Genomic DNA, 12,041 nt, shown 5'->3' with positions numbered 1-12,041 from the left:
ATTGAGTACAAAAAAAAAAAACATTATAAAATATAATATATATTCTAACACTTTTCCAAGAAATTAATATTTAAAGAAAACAAACACATGCAGATCCAGGTAAACAATGTAGGATAACGTCCTAATAGAAATAACTGTGGGCTCAATATTTGACCCTCTTTTTTTTAATTATTATTTTTTTATTTATTTTTTTGTAATTAACGCATGAAGAAAAAGCAGAGTCAGTTTTAATAAAAAGCCATTTTAATTTTTCTCGAAGAAAGCATATACAAAAGTTAGCTTTGCTTAATGAAAAACAACAAAAAAAAATAAAAAAATAAATCAGCAACATACATACGAGTGGAATCGTTCACACGAACAGAAAAATAGAATTTGGCAGAATTTCACTTAAATGCAGAGAAAAAAAAAAAAAAGAAATCCGATGACTTTATATATATATAAAAAAAATAAGAAAAGTAGGACAAAAATAATTTGTATTTTTTTTTTTTAATTTACAAAGTTCTCTTTTCTCACATCTTAAAAACAAGGCACAAGTTACCATAAAGTAGAAATTATTATATGCTCAGCATACAATAAAATAGCCCCAAAAAATAATATTAGTCATAAACTAAGTAAAATAAAAAAAAGACAATAAAATAACGGGAGAGGTTTTTAGTGTCTTAGCTTAGGTGGGAAGACTCTGGTCCCTGGTAATCTATAAATGAAACGGAAGAATTCGCAAAATATATAGGTTGGAGTTAATAAATAATTAAAAATGTGATATTCTTTGGGCAAAAAAGAAAAAATTATGTAACCCGAAGCATTCATTTACTATTATACATTTGCTGGTTTGACAAATTCAAGATTAAAGTTAAAAAAAAAAAAGTTTTTCTTCCACTTTTACCCCAAAAAGAATGAAAAATTACCAATTTTCTTCCCCATATTATATTTTCTCCCTGTTCTACAGTTTTTATTTATTTTAATGTATAAATCACTTATAATATATGGCACATAAATATATTTATATATATATTTAACAGATCTTAAACTATAAAAGAAGGACATTAAAAAAAAGGTTAATTACAACCAAACATTTTGCCTAAATTTCACCAAAAGACAATATGTAGTCCAAGCCTGAGACACTGAAATGACTGTGGGAAAATAAAAAAAAAATATATCAGAATTTTTTTTGGCCCCCCCCATGTGTCAAATTTTCCAAAACTTTTTTTTATACTCATGTTTTAGGAAAATTCTATTGCATTCGGTCCAGAGAAGAACAAAGGAACTGTGTAAAGTTGACCGTGGTTTGGCCCTCTACCCCAGCGCTTCGCGAAATTGGTGAATTGGTCATATCGCTTGGTCTGTATCTCATTTTCTGGTAAACATCAAAACTTTTAGAATTGTGCCCAGTCTTCATGTGAAAAGTATCTGATCCATCCTTCACGGTAGGCCATGTCGGAGTAAAAACTTATTTAAAAAAAGGATCTAGAAAAAAGTTAGACAGAAATGCTCTTAGCTTGAGATATTCTCATTTCAGTTTGAGTTTGTTTTTTTTCAGCAGGCACTTATATAACAACTGGAACAGCGCCTCCTACCTGTACATTCTGTCTTTAGTGCACATGTCTTGGAAGACTTCTTGACAACCAGACATATCTATGGCATGAGTCCTCAGTTTGGAGAAATGTAATGGTCCTTTAAGGCCTGGTTAGGGTTGTGTAGACCGGCTGATCCCAGTTGGAGTTGGGACTATGGGACGGTGGAATGGACAAGCTGTTGAGGATGGGAGTGGCGTAAGGGCGCCGAGAGGAATGGAAGTAAGGATACTGGTACAAACTGGAGGGGTAACTTGTGTAAGGGTTGTAGTAGTTGGAGCTTGGGAGGTCTGTGTAGTCACACTGAGAGCTGGCGAAAGGACTGGGTATTGTGGACGTGGACACCGTGGTGGCACAAGCCTGGGAACTGTAGGAGGTGTAGTCAGAATGAGTAGGAGATCCATGAGATTGGTCACTGTAATGACTGGGACTCAGCTGCTCCGTCTTGATGTGAGGTCTTTGCTGACCAGACTCGGAAGATGAGGTCGAATTTGAAGGACTTTTATGGGACCAAACAGGTGCTTGTGGGGTTCCGGATGGGTGTGCATATGGCGCGGCATAAGGCGGTCCAGTAGGATTCTGCCCATGGTCAGCTGAAAGAGGCCCATGGCCGTTAAGAGGCAAGTACTGGTCAAATTCATGGACATCGAAGGTCTCGATGTTATTGATGACCTCACTGCTCAGCTCGTTAATGTCCACGTTACTGAAGTCAATGTTCTGACGCCCATTGTCCATCAACCTCCGTCCTTCATGTTTCAGTTCTTGTTTCCCACCATGGTGTAGGTCTGTTTTGGGGGTGGTTGGTGGAGTTGGCGGTCCATGATTTTGACCTAGAAGAACAAGAGAAGGAGAGCGTTATTCCATTATCACATAGTGTATCCTTTATTAAAATTTAGCTAGGGAAAGTTTCTAGAACTCCTCCGAAACGAAAAGTTTATCGGTTCTCACAGTATCTTCTCAGCCATCCTATGTGAATAAAGTTAACTTCATGCTTTAAGAAAGAAATCTTAGACGCATCCAGAGAATCTGTTTCTGGAAACTTGCCTCCTGGGTTTGTGGCTGAGCAAAAAAAAAAAAAAAAAGATATTCTAGACAACTAATAGCTTCTGGCTCCAAGTAGCTCATTTTTACAGGAAATCAACTGAACTTTAGAGAAGCTGAACAGCAAAAAAAAAAAAAAAAAATCAAATAACTTAAAAGGTCAAAAATAACCAAAAAGTAATTACGTGATTATTCTATCAAGCCCCAATGCTGGTCCAACATCAAGTACATGTAATTCTGAATCGATGGGGTGCACATTGACCTTAAAGGGGTGTTCTGGTATAGGGAAAACACCCTAAAAATGATAGGGTGGTGAGTCCTGTAGTCAGGACCCTCATTTATTAGTCTATCCCACTGAAGGACGTATGTGCATCATACAGACAGACCATTTACAATTAAACTGTAATTCTTCATTTCACCTGCGGGGGCACTGCAGGATAATTAAATAGTTGTGCACAATGATAAACAGACTGTCTGCCTGGTGAAACCTCATTACCTGCATGCTCTCCATGAAGATGACCATCTCCCATTCCAGAGTCAGACTTGTACATTTGGGAACCAGGGTGGTGGCCCAGTTCGGCCCCAGAATCGGAGTCGCTTTGTCCGGCTTTGACGCTCTTCCTCCTGCGCGGTTGATATTTATAATCTGGGTGATCTTTCTTGTGTTGCACTCGGAGCCTCTCGGCCTCCTCCACGAAGGGACGTTTCTCGCTCTCGCTCAGTAGACTGTAGAGGGAAGGAAAAAAGCAGACCGTCAGTTGGAGGCCAAAAACTATATACATTGTAGGTGCACCTGGTGCCTGTAGGCGTTCTAGTATGTAGACCGGCGGTCAACCGGTGGGAAACTACATCTCCTACCTCGCTCCATTAGCCTGATGCTGTCAGGGCATTCTGGGAATTGTACTTGTCAAACAGTTGTTGACCACTTGCTTACTGGTTTCTATAGCAGTTCAAAAAGTATATGCACCACCTCCAGAAGACAAGGTCCCACCATGCGGGTCTAACCTACCAGTTACGGTACTATTTGAGTTAGCGGAGTTCAGCATTTGTCAAACTTGGCCATTAACTTCATTAGGGTAAGAGAATTTTTGCAAGTCATAGAATGTATTAAATGCAAATAATTGATATCTATAACAAAAAAAATAAAAATAAATTATATATATATATATATATATTATATATATATATATATATATATATATATATATATATATATACACACACACACTTTTATTAAGTTGTGGCCAATTTTTCATTTTAATTTTGTTTTTTTATTATTTTTCAATTTCAGATTCCATCGACAGCCCCAGAACGTTTCATTTTGAAGCTCCGCTCAGTAACGCTCCATCTTAAAAAGCAGACATGAAAGTATTTTGTGGTTTTGCCTTTGGGATCAAGTCATTGTTTTCGTCTCTCTTGAGGTTTTTTTTTTCTTTTCTGCTGTGAATTTAATCCTGCTTTTCCCAACGTGGCTTGAAAAAAAAAAAAATAAAAAAAATTCCAGGGGGGGTATTCTCTATAGGGATCAACTGTGACTATATTAAAGAAAAATTATATTCTGCCACTCGCTCTGATCATTTCTCAAAAAAAAAAAAAAAATCCACACCTCTTCAATATTCCTCTCCTTGTGCCCTTGCATCTCAGATAAGGAGGGGTTCACTCTCTCATACCACCCTACATATGGTCCATTTCTGACCCAGCTCTTGAAGAGTTAAGTCCTATGGGCAGAGGAGTCATCCCCCCCCCCCTTCCTTAACCAAAAGGTGCAAAAAAACTACTAAAAAGAAAAAACTATTTTTCTATAATTCTAGTGATTGCCCTGATGGGCACAGTCACTAATTATTTATTTTGGATCCCTTGGAGGGAAGGTAAGAAAATGCAGAGGGTTTTTTTTTTCCAGGAGAGGTTAACTCTTTCCTCTTTGCAGCAATAACACTTTTTTTTAAGTTTCAGGAATTCAATTGACATAACTGATTATTTTTTAGATTTTTTTGTTGTTAAAACTTTAATATTTAATGCATATTACAAATTTTTTTAGTGTGCATTATTATCAGTTTTCTTCCTAATATTCCATGCCATTCTTATCACCATTACATAATATTGGCAGTATTTTATTTTTATAATTACTTAAATCATTTAATATTTACCTCTAGCCTCACACATTACATAATAATAATAATAATAATAATAATATTTATAAAAATGACATCGCGCATCTGTGGCCCCAGTACAGACCACACAAATAAAAATTCTGACACTAAACATGAGCTCTTCTATTACACACCTAGTGTATATATAGTAACTACAGCTCTAGATGTAACTGGAGTATGAGCAGAAGAAAAGCGAGTGCAGCTCTAGATGTAACTGGAGTATGAGCAGAAGAAAAGCGAGTGCAGCTCTAGATGTAACTGGAGTATGAGCAGAAGAAAAGCGAGTGCAGTGTAGACAGATCTCCTATGCCCCTTTCCTCCACTGCCCCCCGGCTCATCTTATATACACACAACACATAATAATAATAATAATAATAATAATAATAATAATAATAATAATAATAATAATTATTATTATTAATTTCTGAAAACAACAACTATAAAATAATCAGGAAATGTATCTCCAGGTTTCGTGACGAGAAGACAGATGGCGCTTGAAGGGTTAACATTACAGATGGTCTCAGGTCAGAACTAAATATTAGGAAATTGAATTAAAGGTCCCTATAGAAGGGTCTTATCATGGATCATTGATATGGGGGCACAAGAAGCAGGGGGCTCATTTATATGGGTGACAAGGAGCAGGGGGCTCATTTATATAGGCGACACGAGGAGCAGGGGGCTCATTTATATGGGCGACACAAGGAGCAGGGGGCTCATTTATATAGGGGGGCACAATGAGCAGGGGGCTCATTTATATGGGGGGCACAAGGAGCAGGGGGCTCATTTATATAGGCGACACAAGGAGCAGGGGGCTCATTTATATGGGCGACACAAGGAGCAGGGGGCTCATTTATATGGGTGACACAAGGAGCAGGGGGCTTATTTATATGGGTGACAAGGAGCAGGGGGCTTATTTGGGCATTTATAATGTAATTTTTCTTCATAAATTGGTATATATGTAGGATCCAGGGGGAGGTTGGTAACTAAGTGACTGGGGGCTAAAGAGGCATTTGCTCCAAGGGGGCTTCAGTAAGTCACTCTCCTGTGGCCAAGGTATTAATATCCAGGAAAGTCTAAATTACTGCAATGTTTTTATTATATTGGGCCAGTTGTGATCTTGCTGCATTTTAGCGACAGCCGCCATCGTGTGGTCACAGAACTGAGATTACGATTGTGGGGGGGTTGGATTTTTGCCAAAACAATAATTGCATTAAAAGTTCACCATAGTAGGACCATGTGGCATGTGCATCTTCCCCTACCAAAAAAAAAAAAAAAGGCAAGGGACCCCCATCACACCACAGCAGCCTTGTCCCCCCCCTGACTGCAGACGCATGGAGCCACCACCAGACTTCATCCACAGCGTAAAGTCATAGTCTCCACATATTACACCTCAGAGTCCATATGGCTCATGGCTGCCGTTCTTCTCCATGCATATACTTCGGACTTAACCCTTTCAGGACCGAACATAGACAAGAGGACACAGTGGTCATATACAAGATAGATTAACCATAATAAAATGCCCCGCAGATCATCTCATCGCCCAAAATATTTTTGCGCGAATTAAACCCAAACGAGGGGCACAGGAGCCGCACAATATCTGTAAACCCAATTCCCAAGGGAGGATGGCACCGCGATGGGCACCACACACCTGCCTTATACTTCAACCCCTTTCTTCCTTTACTTTATGGGACAAGTAGCAAATAGGAAAAAAAAAATACTGCAATTGCTGCATGGTTCCCGATGCCAGCGACAGGTTACAGCGCTGCGAAATATGTTGGCGCTTTATAAGAAAAATATGGCAAACAGCGTTGTTTGCCCCCCATCAGATAAGGCACACCAGTCATCTGCGTCCCATATATCCTGCCACTTTGTTCACATGCGAGATTGGCACAGTATTATGGAGAGAACACATGTTGGCACCGAGTGGCCACAAATGGACCAATTTGCCCTAATTGTTGCAAGCAATGAACATTTTCACGCGTCATCAATCATGATCTGTGACAGATACGCTTATGGTCATCGGTTATAGCATTTGATGCGCCACGATTTTGGCACCAGGGATGCAGCGATGATCAATACTACCACATCCGTCATTGGCAGGATAAGGGGATGGTACTCACCGCCAGAGTTTGCCCAGGGTCTTGCTGAGCTCCGCGTTGTGTAGATGCGGGTACTGGTCTGCCAACTTCCTTCGAGCCGCCTGTGCCCAAACCATAAACGCATTCATAGGTCTCTTGACGTGGGGTTTGGCTTTGAGGGATCCAGATCCTCGGACTGGCATGGGCACCAAACTCCAGTCATACCCTTTCAGCACCTGGGACACTGCCTCCCGGATACAAGCTGGGAACCGCTCATCCATGGGCCCCTCGGGCTCATTCTTGTTAATACCCCCGGGTCTGTGGGAGTCGGATCCAGCCGGGGACAACGGAGAGTCGGAGTCAGAGTCGGAAACGTGGGACATGGAGCTGGCGGTGCCCGCCGGGCTGCAGGGCGCCTCAGGAGCCTGGTCCTGCTCAGAGCTCATGTTCAACATCTGGGAGCCGAGAGATGGAGCTTACAAAAAATAAAAATCAGACGCAATTTTTTGGGGAGTTTGTGCCAATCTGGTCCTAAGGGATAGACGGTCCAACGGCACGGGCGGTGCAACGCAATCCAGCCCCTAAATCTAGGCTGGCAGGCGTGATGGCAGTGGGCACAAAATGGGCATGGAGACCCTTCTGGAGACCACTTATTGCACTCAGTGGCTGCGAAGGAGCAAAAACATTTCCAAAGGAGCCACCACAACCCCCAAATCCAACACTGTCTGCTCTGTACCCTCTACTGCGCTGCCTGCCAGCCCAGCATTAAGTAGGGGCTGCTCTCCACCCACAGCGCTGCTCTCCACCCCCAAATGCCTCCTCATTGGCTTCTACCAAGACCAGCACTCTTAAAGGAGACACTTTCCCTTTGCACTGCTTTCCCACGTGTAGTATCTGCTTGTGTGTTGTGATTAGCAGGAGGGGGAAGGAGGAGGACGACACCTGTTAACCCATTGTGCACCAGAGAGCCTGGTCCAGAAAACAAAGGGTTACAGGCGGCTTGCAAAATATCCGACGACGAATCTGCGCACTCGCTCCGCGGAAACGCTCGCATGTTTGCATGTTTTACGCGCAGATTGTGTCATCTGACACAACTCGGCAGACAATGACGTGACGAACTCCTTGGTGGTGGAATTCCTCATTCCAAAAGTCACTTTTCTTCTTTTTTTTTTTTTTTTTGCCTTGTGGTCTTCATTGACCCTTTTTCACAATTTGCGCAAAATTCGAAATGCGCTTTAAGTTTCCCATATACTTCAACGTCGGAGCATTAAAGTATAGATTATCATTGGTCAAAAGATCGCAGGTTCTGAATCCCCCCACGGAGGACTAAAATCTATTTTTTTTTTAAAACATTATTGGAAAAAAGTTTGGAAACTTTTTAATGCAAAAAAAAAAAAAAGTCACATTTTTTCCACCCACAATTGTAGATGTACATAAAATAATTCCTGGGCAAAAAGGAGAAGTTTTTTTTGCGCAAAAGTTTTGCAACTTTTTTTTTTTTTTTTAATACGTCACGGCTGGAAATATCTGGAAAGCAAAAACCTCGATGACAATGGCGCATATAATAAAAAAGCGAACACGTAGAAAATAGACAAATAAATAAGGCGCAAATAATAAGGCAAAAAACACCAAAAAATAGAGGAAAAGGTACAAATGTAATAGTTTCTGGTGCTGGATTTTCTTGGGGAGATCAAACTGGTGAGGGGTCTTTATGGCTTTGCTCACTGGCATCTTGTGTACGGACGACTACTGAGAAGCCCCTTCATTTGGGGGTTTAGCGATACGTAGCAGCAATAGTCGTAGTATAATTATTATTCTGTAGGAGTTGTTATATTAGAATTATTATGAGCGAGAGTAGAAGTAATATTATTACTACCAGTAGTAGTAATACTATTCTCATCATTAATGGAAGTCGAGGTATTGGAGCTGCATAATATTGAGTGTCTTGTAGTAGTAGAAGTAGTAGTAGTAGTAGTAGTTTGGACATTAAAGGGAACCTGTCACCTGAATTTGGCGGGACTGGTTTTGGGTCATATGGGCGGAGTTTTCAGGTGTTTGATTCACCCTTTCCTTACCCGCTGGCTGCATGCTGGCTGCAATATTGGATTGAAGTTCATTCTATGTCCTCCGTAGTACATGCCTGCACAAGGCAAGATTGCCTTATGCAGGCGTGTACTACGGAGGACAGAGAATGAACTTTAATCCAATATTGCAGCCAGCATGCAGCCAGCGGGTAAGGAAAGGGTGAATCAAACACCTGAAAACTCCGCCCATATGACCCAAAACCAGTCCCGCCACATTCAGGTGACAGAGTCCCTTTAATAGCAGCAATGATATATGTGATATTAGTAGTAATATAATTAGTGCTGCAATTATTACTAGCCTAAGCATTGTATTATCACTATTAGTAGTATTTGTAGAAGCCGCAGGGTTAGGGTTAGGGCTAAAGTTAGGGTTAGTAGTAGTATTGGTAGTAGCCATAAGGTTAGGGCTAAGGTTAGGGTTAGTAGTAGTATTGGTAGTAGCCATAGGGTTAGGGCTAAGGTTAGGGTTAGTAGTAGTATTGGTAGTAGCTGTAGGGTTAGGGCTAGTAGTAGTATTGTAGTAGCTGTAGGGTTAGGGCTAAGGTTAGGGTTAGTAGTAGTATTGGTAGTAGCCATAGGGTTAGGGGTAAGGTTAGGGTTAGTAGCAGCATTGGTAGTAGCTGTAGGGTTAGGGTTAGTAGTAGTATTGGTAGTAGCCATAGGGTTAGGGGTAAGGTTAGGGTTAGTAGCAGTATTGGTAGTAGCTGTAGGGTTAGGGTTAGTAGTAGTATTGGTAGTAGCCATAGGGTTAGGGTTAGGGGTAAGGTTAGGGTTAGTAGCAGTATTGGTAGTAGCTGTAGGGTTAGGGTTAGTAGTAGTATTGGTAGTAGCCATAGGGTTAGGGCTAAGGTTAGGGTTAGTAGTAGTATTGGTAGTAGCCATAGGGTTAGGGGTAAGGTTAGGGTTAGTAGCAGCATTGGTAGTAGCTGTAGGGTTAGGGTTAGTAGTAGTATTGGTAGTAGCCATAGGGTTAGGGGTAAGTTTAGGGTTAGTAGCAGTATTGGTAGTAGCTGTAGGGTTAGGGTTAGTAGTAGTATTGGTAGTAGCCATAGGGTTAGGGTTAGGGGTAAGGTTAGGGTTAGTAGCTGTATTGGTAGTAGCTGTAGGGTTAGGGTTAGTAGTAGTATTGGTAGTAGCCATAGGGTTAGGGCTAAGGTTAGGGTTAGTAGTAGTATTGGTAGTAGCTGTAGGGTTAGGGCTAGTAGTAGTATTGTAGTAGCTGTAGGGTTAGGGCTAGGGTTAGTAGTAATATTGGTAGTAGCTGTAAGGCTAGGGCTAGTAGTAGTATTGTAGTAGCTGTAGGGTTAGGGCTAGTAGTAGTATTGTAGTAGCCGTAGGGTTAGGGCTAGGGGTAGCAGTAATATTGGTAGTAGCTGTAGGGCTAGGGTTAGTAGTAGTATTGGTAGTAGCCATAGGGTTAGGGCTAAGGTTAGGGTTAGTAGTAGTATTGGTAGTAGCTGTAGGGTTAGGGCTAAGGTTAGGGTTAGTAGTAGTATTGGTAGTAGCTGTAGGTTTAGGATTATGGTTAGGGTTAGTAGTAATATTGGTAGTAGCTGTTGGTTTAGGGCTAGGGTTAGAAGTAGTATTGACAGTAGCTGTAGGGTTAGGGCTAGGGTTGGTAGTAGCCGTAGAATTAGACTTAGGGCTAGGGTTAAGGTTAGTAGTAGTATTGGTAGTAGCTGTAGGGTTACAACTAGGGTTAGGGTTAGTGGTAGTATTGGTAGTAGCCGTAGGGTTAGGGTTAGAAGTAGTAATACTATTCTGATCATTAATGGAAGTCGAGGTATTTTAGCTGTATAATATTGCGTGTAGTAGTAGTTGCCGGAGCATAAATAGCAAGTGTGATATCTGTGATATTAGGAGTCATATAATTAGTACTGCAATTAGTAGATTGTGAGCCTTCGCGGGCAGGGTCCTCACTACTCCTGTACCAGTTGTGACTTGTATTGTTTAAGATTATTGTACTTGTTTTTATTATATATACCCCTCCTCACATGTAAAGCGCCATGGAATAAATGGCGCTATAACAATAAATAATAATAATAATAATAATAATTAGTATTAGCCTAAGCATTGTCATTCACTATTGGTAGTATTGGTAGTAGTTGTAGGGCTAGGGCAAGGGTCACTACTACACCTAACGCTAGCCGTAACCCAAGCCCTACGGCTACCAACTTGGTAGTAATATTGGTAGTAGCCGTAGGTTTAGGGTTAGTGGTAGTAATACTATTCTGATCATTATTATTAGTAATTGTAGTAGTATTAGCTGTACAATATTGATGGTGATCGTGTGAGCATTATTATTAATTATTAATTGTAATAATACTAGTAACAGTAGTAGCTGTATATAGGAATATAATTACTGTAGTAGTACGGTAGTAGTCTTAGTACTAGCAGCGGCATTATTAGCATTATCAGTAATATTAGTTGTAGTAATAGTATGATTATCAGCAGTATATTAGTAGTAATAATATTGCTATTAATGTTAGTAGTATTATTATTAGTGCCGATAGTGATAGCATTAGTAGAGTAGTATGAACATTATTAACAGTGATATTAGCACTAATCGTACTCGCGGGGGCAATATTAGCATTATAGTTTTAGTAGTGGGAACATTATTCTCAGCAGCACGGTCACTGGCAGTATTAGCAGTGACAGTAATAATACCGCATTAGATACAGTAGTAATGGGAGTAATAGTACGGCAGTAATAGGAGCAGTAGTGATGTGATTCTGCCCCTCAGGAGTATTGTGAGCAGGAAAGTACTGTCTACTGATAGCAGTACAGTGCAGTACAGTATGGCAGCATTATTTATACTGATGTACCCCATAGGACTGACACAGAGATAATATTATGTTAGGTGACAGCTAATGTCGCCCGGACGTGCGAGAAGTGTCGCCGCCATGTTGTGACGTGACACAATGTAACAATTCCGCCATCATCAGAACGTTCTATTCCCTCCTCCCACTTTTGTGGGAAGAGGGGGGGTTTAATGAGGCAAGGTGGTTGTGTGTGTGTGTGGGGGGGCAGGGGGCGCTGGGCATGCTGGGAGTTGTAGTTTTGCACCGGGTGGAGACATAGGCCTTCGTACAAGAACAATATCTGCCTGTAACAGAG

The 12,041-nt window shown here is 40.8% G+C and overlaps 1 protein-coding gene across 1 annotated transcript; it reads right to left on the bottom strand.

Annotated features, from left to right (window-relative positions):
• Positions 1–225: 225 nt before the first annotated feature.
• On the bottom strand, positions 226–7,581 carry SOX8 (SRY-box transcription factor 8). The gene is made up of 3 exons (XM_069734637.1): positions 6,883–7,581; positions 3,109–3,338; positions 226–2,401 (listed from the first exon to the last, which is right to left on the bottom strand). Exons 1-3 carry the CDS (start codon positions 7,293–7,295, stop codon positions 1,674–1,676), a joined length of 1,371 nt encoding a protein of 456 aa, XP_069590738.1. The 5' UTR covers positions 7,296–7,581; the 3' UTR covers positions 226–1,673.
• Positions 7,582–12,041: the final 4,460 nt, after the last annotated feature.

This window comes from Ranitomeya imitator, chromosome 7 (genome assembly GCF_032444005.1).
Source record: "Ranitomeya imitator isolate aRanImi1 chromosome 7, aRanImi1.pri, whole genome shotgun sequence".
Taxonomy (NCBI): Eukaryota; Metazoa; Chordata; class Amphibia; order Anura; family Dendrobatidae; genus Ranitomeya; species Ranitomeya imitator.
The sequence above is the reverse complement of the archived record's forward strand: the minus strand, read 5'-3'. Positions and strand labels throughout refer to the sequence as shown.

Excerpts from the sequence above, each read along its gene's own strand:
- SOX8 (XM_069734637.1), bottom strand. The coding sequence starts at position 7,295 with ATGTTGAACATGAGCTCTGAGCAGGACCAGGCTCCTGAGGCGCCCTGC. Across the intron at positions 3,339-6,882 it reads ACCCTGGGCAAACTCTGGCG|TCTACTGAGCGAGAGCGAGA; the intron begins GTGAGTACCATC and ends TTCCCTCTACAG. Across the intron at positions 2,402-3,108 it reads TCTTCATGGAGAGCATGCAG|GTCAAAATCATGGACCGCCA; the intron begins GTAATGAGGTTT and ends TTGTTCTTCTAG.